Source organism: Panulirus ornatus, chromosome 13, assembly GCF_036320965.1.
Source record: "Panulirus ornatus isolate Po-2019 chromosome 13, ASM3632096v1, whole genome shotgun sequence".
Lineage (NCBI taxonomy): Eukaryota > Metazoa > Arthropoda > Malacostraca > Decapoda > Palinuridae > Panulirus > Panulirus ornatus.
In genome coordinates, this window is record NC_092236.1 from 50594935 (window position 1) to 50613986 (window position 19052).

The following is a 19052-nucleotide window of genomic DNA, read 5'->3' on the forward strand; positions in this document are numbered from 1 at the left end:
ATCAAGGAGAGGACGACGAATCAATTGGATAGTGGATGGGCATGCGATGTATTGGCAGTCCCACGGAACAGCCGGGGCTTTGACAGTGACGAACTGATTGGGTAGGTGTTGGGGGGTGGGGGAGGTGTATCACATGGACGAACTTGGGGGGGGGGGACGATACAAGAGACGATTCAGGAGGCTCAAAGGACGATTCGGGAGGGTGGGGGGGAGGGGGGAGCATAGGACGACTGAGAGGGTCCAAAGGACGAATAAAAGGAGGGGGATATGACATGGACGATATGGGATTCAAATGGACGATCTGGAAGCCCACATAGACGATCTTTTAGCCTACATGGACGATCATGACCACATTGGACAATCTGGAAATCCAAGTGGACGATCCACAAGCTCCACATGGACGATTCTGGGAGGCCACACGGCATCTCAAAGGGCGAGGGGAGAAACTGGTGACTGGGGCAGACGATCGTATAGCGTCAGGCGTAAAGAAAAGATAGCAAGAAATCTACCAAAAAAGAAAAAAGTATATACTTTACGTTGTCCATATCAACGTGGTATCTCAATGACTGATGGCCTCTGTGTGGGGGAAAAATAAAAATTGAAGACTAGATTCCCCTTCATCATACCCTGACGCTTGGTAACTGTGTGTACGTACGATCCACACTGCTGTGTTCCTATTTGGTTTTAAGAGTAACTTGTCTAAATTGTGAGTTGGTTAAGGGTCGAGGTGATTGGCTGGTGAAGCAAGAGGAGGAGGAGGAGAAGAAGGGAAAGGGGAAGGGGGGGATAGGGTGGGGGTCGATGGCAGCTGCTGGGAGAGAGAGAGAGAGAGAGAGAGAGAGAGAGAGAGAGAGAGAGAGAGAGAGAGAGAGAGAGAGAGAGAGAGAGAGAGAGAGACCCCACCCTACGCTTCAAACTGGACGCAGCATCATCATCACCACCCTCCCTCACACAACCCGCTTCTAACATCCATAAAACCCCGTGTCGTCGCCTGCCTGCCTGCCTGCTTGCTCAGCTCCCCTTGAATCACGCGAGAAATACAGGTGTCAAGCGAGGCTGGCTGGTGCCTGGACGAGGACGAGGAGGAGGAGAAGGAGGAGCAATAGATTCACAACCTGGACGACGGCACAGTTGAGGAACTCCACATCGGGCCAACACTGGCCTGTATCTTCTTCACCCTCCCCTTCACCACGGAGATGTCTGTGGGGGCCAAGGTCTGTCTGTAACTTCACAGCCCTACCGCCCCACCTCACCACAGAGATGTCTGTGGTGCTGGGACATGCTTCATCCTCACCAATGACTTTGAAGGAAGGGAGTGGGTGGTTGGGGGGTGGTCTAGCGTGTTAACAACCAACGAACGTGTGGTGAGAAACTGTATAGACACCCTCTTAAAAGACGCCCGGATAGAACCGGTCAACACAGACCAGAAAAAACGGATTCCGAAGGAAAGATCAAGAATGTGAATATCAAGAAATGTAGAATACGAAATGTTGCATGTAACCTGATGTGTTCTCATGTGCTGGTAAATAGCACGTTTCGCCCCGGCTAAGGTAGCCAAACGAGTCTAAAAACAAGGCAAAGTATTCGACAAGTGGAGTGAAGGAGGTTAACGATGCGCTTTAGGTGTGTTGAACGATTCGTTAAACCCGTAGCAGAAACGTACATTAAACCCACACATGTTCATCAGTGATAAACCAGACGCCACACGTGGATTATAATCATCGTCGAAAAAGAATATATGAAAACTTATAATCTGTTTTGAATGGGAGGGTAACAACAAAAAAAAAAAAAAATCACATCTTTGCTGTCAGTTCGAGAGCTTCGGACCACCTTTCGAACCCTACGTTCCACGGGCCACCCGAACCATCCTGAGCCATCCTGTGGTGAGGTAGGAAGCTTTCGGACGTGAATCACAGGCTAACCCGGTCTGACTTGACTGACAGGTCGCCAGGCCATCCAGCTCTTTTTTCTTCATGGCCCGTGAGGGCGGGAGGCCAGAGACCAGTCGGGTCAGTTGTGTGGTCTGGAGGGTAGAGGAGGAGCAAGGAGGAGGAGGAGGAGGTGGTGGTGTATGGACGTGGGGAATGAGGAAGGGTACCGTGAGGGTGTGTGAGGGGGTCGGTCCTATACACTTGTCCTTGTGTTGCAGACCCAGGGTGGTCGAAGGAGCCTTGAAGACCCACCGTCCTTCGAGAGGTGTGTGTGTGTTGCAGACCCGGTGTTGTGGGGGGAAGGGTGTGTTGCCTGCGAGACCTGATTCTTGAGGTTTTGTATTGCGTGTTAAGGGCTGATGAAAGCGTCGACCCTCAGGGCATGGTCCCCTGAGGGGTGTGTTGCAGTCGCCATCAGTGACAAGTGTTGTTTTTGAGGACACTAACACCTTCAGGCGGTGTTGCAGGCCAGGAACTGGGGGGGAAGAGGTTCTTGCTTTCAGGTTTGTTGAGTACTCGTTCATTCCAGCCTAACTATTTCTACCCAACTCCATCATTCGCAGTCCAGGTGACTGTCTCAGCTTCCATCAATTCTTTTCTTCGAGTCTATCCCAGCCATCCAATCCAGTCTATCTCAACCCTAGGTGTGCCACAGGCCGCCTCTCCTTCCCTCGCTAGGCGCTTAGATCCTCCCTCTGTCCACCACAGCGACCAACTACCATAGCGTAGTTCTTTTAGCTCAGTCACCCCATCCTTGTCTTTTCCCTGCTCGTTTTCTTCACGTTACTTTCTCGTCTTCTCTCGGTTCCGTTTTCCTCATTGGTGTTCGACGGTCCATTGCTCCTACCTAGACTTCGTGACGTCACGACCCAGATGAACCCCCTCCCCCCCTCCTCATTCTGATGTCGTGACGTCATGGTGTTCTCTCTCTCTCTCTCTCTCTCTCTCTCTCTCTCTCTCTCTCTCTCTCTCTCTCTCTCTCATGGCACTGCCCCCATGAGCCCTCTGCCCCATTTTCATGTCTAAGGCGTCATCATGGCCTCTGTCTACCCTTCTCATGATGTCACAACGCCGCCATGGTGACGTCACGGGACCGGTATACCTCGTCACCACACTCTGACGTCAGTCGTGACGTCACAGCCTCTTGCATCACTACATCACTGTGACGTCACAACGAATATTTTTGTTCTTATGGTTTGATCTTACTAACTTCCTTGTCATATCTGGCGTTGGCGACACTGCTGGAGAGGGAGGGGGGGTGAGGAGGGGGGAGGAGGGGCACTGCTGGGGCGTTGGCAACACTGCCGAGTTGGGCGTTGGTGGCACTGCTGAGGAAAGTGACCTCAAAGGTCAAGGGGTAGTAAGATCGGGTCATTACATCAAAGGGTCGTACCGGCAAGTTCGAGGGTCGTACCGTCATGTTCAAGGGAACCATGATGACCTCATCATTACAGGAGCCATGATGACCTCATCATTACAGGAACCATGATGACCTCATCATTACAGGAACCATGATGACCTCATTATTACAGGAACCATGATGACCTCATCATTACAGGAACCATGATGACCTCATCATTACAGGAACCATGATGACCTCATTATTACAGGAACCATGATGACCTCATCATTACAGGAACCATGATGACCTCATCATTACAGGAACCATGATGACCTCATCATTACAGGAACCATGATGACCTCATCATTACAGGAACCATGATGACCTCATCATTACAGGAACCATGATGACCTCATTATTACAGGAACCATGATGACCTCATCATTACAGGAACCATGATGACCTCATCATTACAGGAACCATGATGACCTCATCATTACAGGAACCATGATGACCTCATCATTACAGGAGCCATGATGACCTCATCATTACAGGAACCATGATGACCTCATCATTACAGGAACCATGATGACCTCATCATTACAGGAACCATGATGACCTCATCATTACAAAAACGAGACAAAATATCATACAAGACATTCATACTCATTAATCACCTTTATCATAGATTTCTGTTCGTTAATCACATTATCATTTACTCACTTGACCCTCATTCACTGAGTCCTGCTCGTTAATCACATAATCATTTACTCACTTGACCCTCATTCACAGAGTCCTGCTCGTTAATCACATAATCATTTACTCACTTGACCCTCGTTCACAGAGTCCTGCTCGTTAATCACATTATCATTTACTCACCTGACCCTCGTTCACTGAGTCCTGCTCGTTAATCACATTATCTCTTTCACTCACTTGACCCTCGTTGAACATAGGAAAAGTTCAACAAGGAGCTCGTTCAATCAGGCCAACTGCATTGAACTTCCTCCACGTCACAGAATTAAAATAAAAAAATAAACTGGTTGACCAGCTTCCACGTAAACAGCTCTGACATCGTCCCACTCCCCCAAACAGCCCTCCACAGTTCTCTAAACCCCTGTAACTTACTCGTTACAGGTCACTCACGATCATCTACGTGACCCCTGGGGGTCAACAGCCTCCCTCCCCCCTCCCAGCCCCCAGCGTCGCGTCGATCTGAGTTCGAAGGTTATTTTGGTTGGGTCCTCTTGGGGTCGGGTGTGGGAGGTGGGTGGAAATGGGTGTTGGCGAGACGCGAGGAGAGAGAGTAAACATTTCTTATTTTTTTTTATTGGGTCACATGTCCCTGTGTTCGATATCACCCCCCTGACCCTGTCCCCGACAGAGAGAGAGAGAGAGAGAGAGAGAGAGAGAGAGAGAGAGAGAGAGAGAGAGAGAGAGAGAGACTCCCCCCCTCACCGGAGTTATTCTGTCGCGTGTCTCTCACTCGGCTGTGGCAAGGGGGGAGGGAAAAACCCCCCACCTTAAGTTTCCCCTGACGTTCGTGGGTAGAATGTCGGAGTGATGGGGTGGTGGTGGGTTGGTGGGTTGGTCGGGGTGGGGGGGCAGGTTCTGCTGGTGTGTTGGGGGCTGAGGATGGGATGGTGTGGGGTGGTGAGGGGGGTGGGGGTGAGATTGACCCAGAAAAGCTTGACTGAGGTCAAGCTGATTCACACCTGACAATTATCGGTATGAACCTTCTCTCTCTCTCTCTCTCTCTCTCTCTCTCTCTCTCTCTCTCTCTCTCTCATATATATATATATATATATATATATATATATATATATATATATATATATATATATTTATATATACATATATATTGGAAAAGATCACAATTTTGCGCGTGATCAAGACATTCCTATTTCCTATTTCCCCGTGGACTCAAAGGAATATATATATATATATATATATATATATATATATATATATATATATATATATATATATATATATATTGGAGATAAATTTCCTGAGGATATGTGGTGTGAGTAGGGTCCATCGTGTTAGAAATGACAGTGATAGAGAGTGGTGTGGTAGTGAGATGAATGTGAATGAGAAAGCTGTGTGGTGAAATGGTTTGGACATATGGAGAGGATGAGTGAGGAGAGGCGGACTCAGACGATCTACGTGTCGGAACTGAAGTGAGCAAGGAAGGGGAGGACCGGGAATGAGATGACACGATGGATTGAAGGAGGCTTTGAGTTACAAGGGGCCTAAACATTTAGAGGGGAACGAGAGATGCGCATTGGATAGAATGAATGGATCGATGCGATATAGGGGGGATGACGTCCCGTCAGTAGTCTGACTCAGGGCTGACGAAGGAGTGAAGGTCAACCATGGAATGGTCTGGTGTGTTTGGTTCCGGTTGACACATGTGAGATGGAGACTGGACGTGTGTCTGTGAGATCAATGTTCGTGTGTTAATGTTGCTACCTCCATCAGAGAGAGAGAGAGAGAGAGAGAGAGAGAGAGAGAGAGAGAGAGAGAGAGAGAGAGAGAGAGAGAGAGAGCATATAAAGACAGGCTGGGGAGAGGGAAAACTCCCCCCGGTCATCCAACCTACCGCAAGACCTTCACATTTCAGGGCATTTTCATTTCCCCTCCGTGCGAGGGTGAGGAGGAGGAGGAGGGAGGAGGGCGACCCAACACCCACCCCACGAAGGAGGTTCCGGCCACCCTGCATGCAGCGCGGGTGGAACACGTCCCCCTCGTCCCTCACGGACGCCGCTACCCGCTAGAGCGACGTCGCCGGGGTTCTACCGTGATCCTCACACGCGCCACAGTATAACTCTTTCCATCAGAATAACTCCGTGTCAAGCTGCCACTTTGCTCTCTCTCTCTCTCTCTCTCTCTCTCTCTCTCTCTCTCTCTCTCTCTCTCTCTCTCTCCTCTCGTGATTAATCACTCCCTGCCCCCTACCTTCCTCCCCACACACACAGACACACACACACACACACACACTTTGAAGCGTTCAAAGTCTACAGTATCAAACGCTTTAATCGCTAACTCCGTCTTGTCCTCATTAGCGTTCGTGGTTGTGAGCCGTCGCATGATTACTCCCCAGGTCATTAATCGACCAGATAAGGTCCGAGAGATATGATTAATTGTTGGAGGAGGCATGAAAGCTTAAAGGGATCATTTGATTAATCTTTTGTTAGACTATCATGCGATTAAGGCCTGTCTGTTTACCTTCTACTGTCATCTCCATCATCATCATATTTTTTTTGTGGTAATCACCATAACCAGTGATAAATTGGTTCATTATCACGCTCATTATCCTCATGATAACCGTTGCTATCATCATCATCCTCATCATCATTCCCATCATTATCATAATTACCATCATCAACGACCCTTAGGTCACCTCAGCCCGAAACGTGATGTCTTCAGAGAACTTGACCCCGAGTGTTGTACGTGTTACTAAGTCCCTTCGAGTCCAGAGCGCCTGACCCCTAGTACTGTACGTGGTACTCATTCACTTCGAGAGTTCATTTGCTCCACGCAGGGAAGAACGACCACCCGTTCCTCAGTAACTGTATAAGTCAATTATCTAACACTAAACGACCTCATTTACGGCCCATCAAGAACCAAGCGACAGAGCGAAAGACGACAGGAAAGTAAACGACAAATTTCTAGAACACGTCGTTGGCTGGACGCAGCCTTACCTACCTCCTGTATTATAACTCCTCTCTCTCTCCTCCCCACCTCCCTCAGCGTGGACGACGGTGGAGTGGTGGTGTGTGTGTGTGTGTGTGTGTGTGGGGTTAACCTTGTGTTGCGCCAGGCGATGTATCACCTCGTCATGGTTACCAGAGCTAACCCACCCCCTTCCCCCCCGACGACGTCGCCACCACAATCTCCCGACATTACCACAGAACCAGGGCGCAGGGGATGATGAGGGTCATTCGACGATCCCGTGTGTCTGAGAGAGAGAGAGAGAGAGAGAGAGAGAGAGAGAGAGAGAGAGAGAGAGAGAGAGAGAGAGAGAGAGAGAGAATGTGCCAGGGAGGTAGACAAAGACGAAGACACACACACACACACACACACACATACACTATCCCCCCCTCGGGGGTGCAGGAAGAAAGTGGGGAGGCGGTCGGCCGGAAACACCAGCCACTGCTTTAGTTTCCGACTCGCCGACAGATGGCGGGGCCGGCGCTGTTTTATATCCGCTCCCACACCCTTATGTCAGGTACGGCGGTTACGCCTTTTTTAACACACACACTCACACACACACGAATGCTCGAGTGCGTTGGAAGTGTAGGAATGATCATCGTTCTGTTTTGCTGGTGCGTTTCCAGCTTCCGCTGGTGTTGGGGGGGCCATCTTTGGGTGCGTTTCTGTTACTCGATTACTCTTCGAGTGCGTTCACAGGATCTGACTGCGAAGATTCCGTTTTCCTTGGGTGCGTTGGCCGTGGCTATTATGAGCGGGGACCTGTCGTGTGTGTGTGCGCGCGAGCGCTGATGGCTTTAGCGGCTGCTCAATCGTCCGTTCAACTTCAGCACAAAGGTTCGAGGGTTTCATGCTTGAGGTCACGTGGATGGCGAATGTAAACATTCCCTTTGTTGCTCCACACTTTGGACCGTCTCGTCTCGTCTGCTTTTCCTTCTTCATAGAAGCAGAAATCACCCCCGGACGGCTACGTTGCTCGCGACCATTTCATTCTAAAGACAATAAGTATAAAACTTGATTTTTGAAAGAAGAAAAAAAGGCAGTAGTGGTTGATTTTTAGTTCCTTGGGTGTTTACAAAGCTACGACTTATATAGGAGGGAAGGTCATGCTTACGGAGAGGTATAAAGGCGAGGGGATGGATCAGAACACCAAAGCTTCGCTACTCGAGTGAAGGAGGAGGAGGAGGAGGAGGTATCATAACGGTCAATCCTCGTGTGGCTTTCCCCACACACACACACTATGGGAAGCAGCAGCCAAGGGCATGCCGCGAATCCAGGTCTTAGGAGCTGGAACGTAACGAAGCGCCTCATGAGAGCAGTGGTTGACATATTACACGTAGAAGAAAGAGAAAGGAAAGCAGCATCACAGTGGACAGACACAAGTGGTTAAGAAGAGGTGATAACGAGAGAGCTGATAAGGATAAGAGATAATTGGAGGAAGAACCATGCAAAATATATGAACAATTCTCCACAGTGAGGCAATGAGCCTTCTTTAGACACGGAATACCTGCTCAGACACGATTAAATAACTGTATGGACAGCGCACCATGCTTTGTGAGACGCAGATTTGGTGATGACCATGTGGGAAGTTAGACAGAAGGATATGGTTATGCACAACATGTTTATGTTACGACCGAACTGAATTATAGAGTCTTAAGTCTTAACAACAAGACACGAGTGCGATTTCGAAGAGAGATATATATATAGAGAGAGACTGTGTCTTCTGCGCCGTTGACATGAACAGGGTCACTGAATTCCCCACTTGGCAACCGTAAACAGGTTCTAATTAAGAGAGCAGACATGTTCCGTGCGAGAATGAAGGAGAGTGAGATGATGTATGTAGGGTGAAAGTGAAGAGAAGTGAAGAATGACGAAAGACAGTATACGAAGAGAAGAGAAATGGCGAGTGATTGGACAGAATCCTGAAGGACACCTCTATTGACAGGATAAGAAGGAGGTTTTAGGTCTGTCATTTGACTATTGTGATGCAAAGGCTAGAGAACAGAGGGAGGCAAAAAGGATAAGTCTTGTGTAACAGCCAGGTAAATTCCTTATCAATTCCGTGGACCACAGCAGAAGTTTCACCCAATGCACTAAGAGAGGAGCACCAAGAGGTGAAACACATAAGATAAACGACCAGTACACCTTACTCCGTTGAATCTTTCGTGGTGATACAAAAGAATGACATGACATTCCGGACCCACTGGAGTTCGACTCTGGGATTAGAGAGCGAAGCGACGAGGGTTCCAAGCACTAGCACAAGTCTCCATTCTTAGGGACGGGCTGAACCAAGGCAGGCTTCCAAGAAGAAGGGGAAAGTTTGGGTTCTTAAACATAGACGATATAGACGAGCAAGGTCAGGAGCCAACACAGAGGCACACTCCTTTGGACCACGAGGGGGAATATGTCCTCTAGTCCACACGTCTTGTTAGCGTGTGAGCGGTAGAGAAATTGTAAGTCCCTGTGTGAGGAGAGTTTAGATGGAATACATTCAGTGGGAGGAGGTTAGAGGAAGGGAAGAATAGAATATAGAACCATCGAAAGATATAAATTAGAGGAAAATAAGATAGCTTTATCAGAAGTACGGTGTTAGGAAGACCTATCAACTTGAATAGATTAGAACACACACTTTCCATGGTGTGTTTGACTCTCGGTAGAACAGCTGCGCAATGACTCAGAGCAAAGGCGAAGATGGAGTGCTGCTCTGGGGGAAGGGGAAGACCTCATGGTCTGATGTGTTCTGTTTTTCTATAAATACTCGAAGCCTCGTACATCACACGCCCTGTACACAGCAAACCTTGCACACCACATGATCTGTGCAGCACACGTCTCCTACACTACAAATACTGTACCACAAGCTCTGTGCAACAAGCCCTGCACACCTCATGATCTGTGCAACACACGTTTCTGCACCATAAATACCGTACCACAAGGCCTGCACACCTCAAGCTTTGTGTGTCACAAGTAATGGAAACCATAAGCTTTGTCCACGACAAAGCTTGTGTACACCACGAGCCTTATACACCACAAACCGTGTACACCACGAGCCTTATACACCACAAGCCGTGTACACCACGAGCCTTATACACCACAAACCGTGTACACCACGAGCCTTATACACCACAAACCGTGTACACCATGAGCCTTATACACCACAAACCGTGTACACCACGAGCCTTATACACCACAAACCGTGTACACCACGAGCCTTATACACCACAAACCGTGTACACCATGAGCCTTATACACCACAAACCGTGTACACCACGAGCCTTATACACCACAAACCGTGTACACCACGAGCCTTATACACCACAAACCGTGTACACCACGAGCCTTATACACCACAAACCGTGTACACCACGAGCCTTATACACCACAAACCGTGTACACCACGAGCCTTATACACCACAAACCGTGTACACCACGAGCCTTATACACCACAAACCGTGTACACCACGAGCCTTATACACCACAAACCGTGTACACCACGAGCCTTATACACCACAAACCGTGTACACCACGAGCCTTATACACCACAAACCGTGTACACCACGAGCCTTATACACCACAAACCGTGTACACCACGAGCCTTATACACCACAAACCGTGTACACCACGAGCCTTATACACCACAAACCGTGTACACCACGAGCCTTATACACCACAAACCGTGTACACCACGAGCCTTATACACCACAAACCGTGTACACCACGAGCCTTATACACCACAAGCCGTGTACACCACGAGCCTTATACACCACAAGCCGTGTACACCACGAGCCTTATACACCACAAACCGTGTACACCACGAGCCTTATACACCACAAACCGTGTACACCACGAGCCTTATACACCACAAACCGTGTACACCACGAGCCTTATACACCACAAACCGTGTACACCACGAGCCTTATACACCACAAACCGTGTACACCACGAGCCTTATACACCACAAGCCGTGTACACCACGAGCCTTATACACCACAAGCCGTGTACACCACGAGCCTTATACACCACAAACCGTGTACACCACGAGCCTTATACACCACAAGCCGTGTACACCACGAGCCTTATACACCACAAACCGTGTACACCACGAGCCTTATACACCACAAGCCGTGTACACCACGAGCCTTATACACCACAAACCGTGTACACCACGAGCCTTATACACCACAAGCCGTGTACACCACGAGCCTTATACACCACATACCGTGTACACCACGAGCCTTATACACCACAAACCGTGTACACCATGAGTCTTTACAAAACGAGCCTTATACACCACAAGACCACAAGCCTTATACACCACAAGTCTTATACACCACAAGTCTTATACACCACGAGCCTTATACACCACAAGCCTTATACACCACAAACCTTATATACCACAAGCCTTATACACCACAAGCCTTATACACCACGAGCCTAATACACCACAAGCTTTATACGCCACAAGTCTTATACACCACAAGTCTTATACACCACGAGCATTACACAACACGAGCCTTATACACCATAAACCTTATACACCATGAGCCTTATACACCACGAGCCTCATACACCACATGCCTAGCCATCATGCTCGCAACGCATCATTTCCAGTGTTGGGGTCACAGCTGGCGTATTCACACGGGAGTTGAATAACGATGACATTAGCGAACGATTTACGAGCATTATGTGCGCCATTCCTTCCTCCAACCTCCCTCCCCCAACCTCCCATGGCAGCTGGCTGTTCCAGCCTGTAAATTCGAACCCAGAACTGAACCCAGCTGTGTCAGTGGCCCAGTCACCACAGCCCCTCAACCGTTGCAGATATGTAATGTCTCTCTCTTGCGAAGTATATATATATATATATATATATATATATATATATATATATATATATATATATATATATACCTTTTTTCTTTTTTTTGCTCCTGGTAGAGTATTATAAAAGGAAAAAACTGTAGAAAACTGAAAAAACTGATTTCTTCGTTGTGAAAATATATTTCAGTGTGTTTAGTCTGTCTGTCTGTCTGTCAGTCTGGGATGTGTGTGTGTGTGTGCAGTGTACCAGTAGACAGGTAGATGTATACTTCTGGATAGACAGAAACAGACAGACAGACCGACACGAAATACATAGAAATACAGAAGGAAAGACATTAATTGAAAAAGAAAAAAAAGACAGTGATGAAATAGATATGAATCGATATACACCGATAGACAGGTACCTATAGATGGATTGATCAGTAGAGAGGTAGGTAGATAGATAGATAGATAGATAGTGATGTAGACAGTCGTCCTTTCCCTTCTGACCTCCAGTAGGTGATGTTTGACCTCTTTTCACCCGACGGGTCAAAAATCCCTCACATGGGTCGGCCAAGAGACTTGACCACCGACCAGGTCACAAAGCACTAACCCACACCGACGACCCAGAAACACCTTCGCTCAGAACACAGACTCACTATATATCCCCCCCGAGGTTTAGGAGGAGGAGGGGGGGATGGGGGGGGGGAGATGAACAGCTGGGTTGGCTGAGGGCCGGCTACCAGCCCACGGTTTGAAAGGTGGTGGGTTTGTGCGTGTAGTTCTATGGTCAGCAAGGCTAGCTAGCCTCTACACCGTGGGACCATCACCCCAGGAGCCTCAGGTGACCCCAGGTTCCTCAGGTGACCTTCAGGAGCCTTAGGTGACCTCTAGGAGCCTCAGGTGACCCCCAGGAGCCTCAGGTGACTCTAAGGAGCCTCAGGTGACCCCGAGGAGCCTCAGGTGACCCCAGGTTCCTTAGGTGACCTTCAGGAGCCTCAGGTGACCCACGGGAGCCTCAGGAGACCTCCAGGAGACTCAGGTGACCCCTAGGAGCCTCAGGTGACCCCAGGTGACCCCAGGTTCCTCTGGTGACTCAAGGAGCCTCAGATGACCTAAGAGCCTCAGGTGACCTCAGGAGCCTCAGGTGACCCTAGAAGCCTCAGGTGACCTCAGGCTTCTCAGGTTACTCAAGGAGCCTCAGGTGACCCCAGGAGCCTCAGGTGACCTCAGGAGGCTCAGGTGACCCCAGGAGCCTCAGGTGACCCCAGGAGCCTCAGGTGACCTCAGAAGCCTCAGGTGACCCCAGGTTCCTCAGGTGACCTCAGTAGCCTCAGGTGACCCAGGAGCCTCAGGTGACCCAGGAGCCTCAGGTGACCCTAGGAGCCTCAGGTGACCTTAGGAGCCTCAGGTGACCTCAGGAGCCTCAGGTGACCCCAGGTTACTCAGGTTACCTCAGTAGCCTCAGGTGACCCAAGGAGCCTCAGGTGCCTCAAGGAGCCTCAGGAGACCCCTGGTTCCTCAGGAGACCTCAGTAGCCTCAGGTGACCTTAGGAGCCTCAGGTGACCTTCAGGAGCTTCAGGTGACCCCAGAAGCCTCAGGTGACCTTAGGAGCCTCAGGTGACCTCAGGAGCCTCAGGTGACCTTCAGGAGCTTCAGGTGACCCCAGGAACCTCAGGTGACCCAGGAATTTCAGGTGACCTAGAAGCCTCATTAGCCTTAGTCATAATTCTCGAGACCCGTTACACTAACAACAGCCTGGATGGACAAGTCAGGTGAGTCAGGTGAGTCAGTCAGGTGAGTCAGACGAATCAGGTGAGTCAGGTGAGTCAGGCAAGTCAGTCAGGTGAGTCAGGACGAGTCAGGCAAGTCAGGTGAGTCAGGTGAGTCAGGCGAGTCAGTCAGGTGAGCCAGGTTGGGTGTTGGTGGGGGGGGGGGTTCAGTGGGCGCGGGCGTGGGCGTGACGAGTGGCAGGGTTCGTCATGGCCGGTCAGGTGGTGGTGGTGGGAGCCAGGCCACACCAGGGTATGCCACCACACACACACACACACACACACACACACACACACACACAGAGCCGGTGTATCTTGCTCTGCAAGTTACATGTTACCCTCTGCGGACGGCGAGAGAATGTGTGTTCGTGTTCGTGTGTGTGTTTGTGTATGTGTCTATTTGTTCATCTATTTGTTCATCAAGGGTAGAGTTTTTTACCCTCGGAGAATACTGTATTGATATGTGATGAGGGAGGTGGGGATGAGGGCCGACCTGCTGCTGTCAGTGGGGTGAAGGAGGAACAGATGAATCGGGGTTTGTGGGGAGCTTATGGTGAGCTGTGGTCCCGGTGCACTATACGTGATGGATAGAGATTTGAGTGTGTGTGTGTGTGTGTGTGTGTGCAAGCAAGCGAGGCCATCTTTTCTTTGTCCTTGGCGCTCCGTCGCTAAAGCCAGCTTACGCCAGGGACTTACTTATCGACGAATCCTGACGACAAAGATGAAAAGGTTTGGTTGACTGTCAGCCCATTTACCTCGCCCAGGACACGGAACGTGGGCCCATGAGATTTACAGGTCCCTAAACTAACCATTGCACCACGGAGGCTCGTGCGTACGTCCCTGCATGATGAAGATCGACTAATCAGGAAGGTGTTTGTGTGGTTTTATATGTATTAAGATGAAGAACAAGTCACCACCGCAGACCATTAATGACAAGGGTCCCTTTCATTAAGAATATGGGTTTATATTGGGTGGTTCGTTTCTTGTCATGGTTGTGTGAAGGGCCTGTAGGCCCTTAGTGTGGTCCCCTAACGAGACTGTTCCACGCCCCAGAGAAATTTCTGTGGCCAACCCACCCCGGAAAAAGCAATCTTTCCACCGTGTACAACGACTCTATTGTGCCAGTTATTCTTGATATCACAAATGCTATTTGAGATAGTTCATAACAGTTGTTTCGCTCAAAAGACGGGACCACTTGTGTCCAGTTTATTTGTTGTTGTTGTTGTTGTGTGTGTGTGTGTGTGTGTGTGTGTGTGTGCAAGACATAGTTCCGCACTTGATGAACAGCAAGATTTATAGTGTGGTTTCCGTGATGTGATTTCCACACCAGTTAACGTAGCTATATTTTTCTGTTTACCTCACTACACCTTATACAAGCGAGATGCGAAGTGACCATCTAATGGCTACTATTCCTTTCCCACCTCCCTCCCTCCCACATGAGACTCGTGTCTATATTGTTCTGAAAACCCATGATGGCTCTCCAGGCTACATACACCAGCAGACTTGGAACGGTGGTCAAAGAAACATCATCAGCGGTCAGGCAAGACAAGAACAGGAAAAACACATCGTTATGGAAGAAGGCCCGTTTGGACGTGACTGGTCCACATACGACAGCTACAGAGGTCTACATACCACCACCACCAGATGGAAGGAACTGTACTCTACCTTTCGTGAGGATGAAGTCCGCTGCCTTGCTCTTCCAGTTCCTGGGTAAGGTGTAGAATTTCCTCTTGTGGCTCTTCTTCTTCTTCTTCCCTCCTTCCTCTTCCTCCTCCTCCTCCTCCTCGTCTTGCAGCTGTACGGCAGGGCCGAGGGTGGACGACTTATCCAAGGCCACGCGGGAGGCACTCTCCACCGCTGCGGCCTCCAGGGTCTCCACCGACACCTCCTCCTCCTCCTCCTCCTCCACGGTGTCATTGTTGGTGGCGCAGGAGGAAGGTGGAGGCGAGGGAGAGGCGGATACGGACGAGGAGGTCGAAGGTGACACCGAGGGAGTGACGTAGGCACTGCTCTTGTTGCCGTCGATGAGGTCGGACACCTGACGGAGGGTGACCACGTGTTTCTCGGAGATGACGCCAACGCTCAGGTCCTCCACCAGGATGGCCGGGACCGGGGAGGTTTCGCCGGGTTTCGAGGTGGACACCTCACCCTTGTTGGCGCCGTGCTGGAGGTTCTCCTTGCCCTCCTTGCGATGTTCCTGGACCATCTCGTCCGTGGGCTGTGGTTCGGTCCTCTCCCCATCGTGCTGGGTCCACAGCAGAACCATCTTGACGGCTTGTTTGGCTGGTGGGGGGTTGTGGGTGTGTTCGCGGCGACAATTTTCTCACTGGCGCCTTAAAGCCGTCCCTGCACTATCCACTGCCGTCCCTGCACTATCCACTGCCGTCCGGCAACTATCCACCTGGCGATGCGGATCGGCAGCACCGCTCAATGTTTCTAGCACACAAACACTTTTCCCAGTCCACGAAAAAAAAACAATAGTAACACAACACGAGAAACACACTACACGAAAGTGACCCACACCGGCAAGTATTGCCACAGTTCACCTCTCCTTAACCCGACGAGGGTAAAAGGGGGGGTTAAGGTCGGGGTGGGTCTGGACCCCTTCCGAAGAAGTCTGGAGGTGTCCTCTTGTTGCTCTTTGGCTATGCAAGGGCGCAAGAGGTACTAACTACACTTCACACTGGAGTCGCCGGAAATCTCTTGATCTGCAAAGTTTGAGCCAAGATGTTTGGTTAATCAGCTGTGGGATCAAGAGGACATTGTACCACCACCACCACCACCACAGAAAACGAGATGGAGGAACTCACTCACATGCTATCACACACACACACACACACACACACACACACACGTATTCTGTCGCAGTCAAAACGGCAAAGTACACTGAAAATCTTTTCCTGTATGATTTTCAATCTCAGGGGATTCTCATTTCAAGATTTGAATGCCTGTAACTTGCTGTGCAGAGACAAAATGAAAATAAACAAAATCACTTTCGTATGTGCTACCATCAAGTTGTCCTCCCCGTGGTGATGTAAGACCTGGTGTGGGTAGTGGTGGTGATGTAAGGCCTGGTGTAGGTAATGGTGGTGATATAAGGCCCCCATGGTAGTGGTGGTGATATAAGACCTGATGTGGGTAGTGGTGGTGATAATGTAAGACCCCTTTTGGGTAGTAATAGTGATGACAAAAGGCCTCGTATGGGTAGTAGTAGTAGTGATGATGTAAGACCTCATGTGGGTAGTAGTAGTGATGATGTAAGACCTCATGTGGGTAGTAGTAGTGATGATGTAAGACCTCGTGTGGGTAGTAGTAGTGATGATGTAAGGCCTCGTGTGGGTAGTAGTAGTGATGATGCAAGACCTCGTGTGGGGTAGTAGTAGTAGTGATGATGTAAGACCTCGTGTGGGTAGCAGTAGTGATGATGTAAGACCTCGTGTGGGTAGCAGTAGTGATGATGCAAGACCTCGTGTGGGTAGTAGTAGTGATGATGCAAGACCTCGTGTGGGTAGCAGTAGTGATGATGTAAGACCTCATGTGGGTAGTAGTAGTAGTGATGATGCAAGACCTCGTGTGGGTAGTAGTAGTGATGATGCAAGACCTCGTGTGGGTAGCAGTAGTGATGATGTAAGACCTCGTGTGGGTAGTAGTAGTGATGATGCAAGACCTCGTGTGGGTAGCAGTAGTGATGATGTAAGACCTCGTGTGGGTAGTAGTAGTAGTGATGATGCAAGACCTCGTGTGGGTAGTAGTAGTAGTGATGATGCAAGACCTCGTGTGGGTAGTAGTAGTGATGATGTAAGACCTCATGTGGGTAGTAGTAGTGATGATGCAAGACCTCGTGTGGGTAGCAGTAGTGATGATGTAAGACCTCGTGTGGGTAGCAGTAGTGATGATGTAAGGCCTCGTGTGGGTAGTAGTAGTGATGATGTAAGGCCTCGTGTGGGTAGTAGTAGTGATGATGTAAGACCTCGTGTGGGTAGCCGTAGTGATGATGTAAGACCTCGTGTGGGTAGCAGTAGTGATGATGTAAGACCTCGTGTGGGTAGCAGTAGTGATGATGTAAGACCTCATGTGGGTAGTAGTAGTGATGATGCAAGACCTCGTGTGGGTAGTAGTAGTGATGATGCAAGACCTCGTGTGGGTAGTAGTAGTAGTGATGATGTAAGACCTCGTGTGGGTAGTAGTAGTAGTGATGATGCAAGACCTCGTGTGGGTAGTAGTAGTAGTGATGATGTAAGACCTCATGTGGGTAGTAGTAGTGATGATGTAAGACCTCATGTGGGTAGTAGTAGTGATGATGTAAGACCTCATGTGGGTAGTAGTAGTGATGATGCAAGACCTCGTGTGGGTAGCAGTAGTGATGATGTAAGACCTCATGTGGGTAGTAGTAGTGATGATGTAAGACCTCATGTGGGTAGTAGTAGTAGTGATGATGTAAGACCTCATGTGGGTAGTAGTAGTAGTGATGATGTAAGACCTCATGTGGGTAGTAGTAGTAGTGATGATGTAAGACCTCATGTGGGTAGTAGTAGTGATGATGTAAGACCTCATGTGGGTAGTAGTAGTAGTGATGATGTAAGACCTCATGTGGGTAGTAGTAGTGATGATGTAAGGCCTCGTGTGGGTAGTAGTAGTGATGATGTAAGACCTCATGTGGGTAGTAGTAGTGATGATGTAAGACCTCGTGTGGGTAGCAGTAGTGATGATGTAAGACCTCATGTGGGTAGTAGTAGTGATGATGCAAGACCTCGTGTGGGTAGCAGTAGTGATGATGTAAGACCTCGTGTGGGTAGCAGTAGTGATGATGTAAGACCTCGTGTGGGTAGTAGTAGTGATGATGCAAGACCTCGTGTGGGTAGCAGTAGTGATGATGTAAGACCTCATGTGGGTAGTAGTAGTGATGATGCAAGACCTCGTGTGGGTAGCAGTAGTGATGATGTAAGACCTCGTGTGGGTAGCAGTAGTGATGATGTAAGACCTCGTGTGGGTAGTAGTAGTGATGATGCAAGACCTCGTGTGGGTAGTAGTAGTGATGATGCAAGACCTCGTGTGGGTAGCAGTAGTGATGATGTAAGACCTCGTGTGGGTAGCAGTAGTGATGATGTAAGGCCTCGTGTGGGTAGTAGTAGTGATGATGCAAGACCTCGTGTGGGTAGTAGTAGTAGTGATGATGTAAGACCTCATGTGGGTAGTAGTAGTGATGATGTAAGACCTCGTGTGGGTAGTAGTAGTGATGATGCAAGACCTCGTGTGGGGTAGTAGTAGTAGTGATGATGTAAGACCTCATGTGGGTAGTAGTAGTAGTGATGATGCAAGACCTCGTGTGGGTAGTAGTAGTGATGATGTAAGACCTCGTGTGGGTAGCAGTAGTGATGATATAAGACCTTGTGTGGGTAGCAGTAGTGATGATGTAAGACCTCGTGTGGGTAGTAGTAGTGATGATGCAAGACCTCGTGTGGGTAGCAGTAGTGATGATGTAAGACCTCATGTGGGTA

The 19052-nt window shown here is 49.3% G+C and overlaps 1 protein-coding gene across 21 annotated transcripts in view; it reads right to left on the reverse strand.

Moving 5' to 3' along the window:
* The window catches only part of LOC139752858 (actin-binding LIM protein 3-like), an 837860-nt gene that overhangs the window by 628547 nt on the left and 190261 nt on the right, over window positions 1-19052 (reverse strand). For 17 of the 21 annotated variants that reach the window (XM_071668854.1, XM_071668845.1, XM_071668839.1 and 14 more), the window contains exon 2: window positions 15220-16262. The exons of the other annotated variants lie outside the window; for them this stretch is intronic. In XM_071668854.1, coding sequence (XP_071524955.1) covers window positions 15220-15820 — 601 coding nt within the window. In that variant the 5' untranslated portion in view covers window positions 15821-16262. The remainder of the gene's footprint in view (window positions 1-15219; window positions 16263-19052) is intronic. 21 annotated transcript variants of the gene reach the window in all.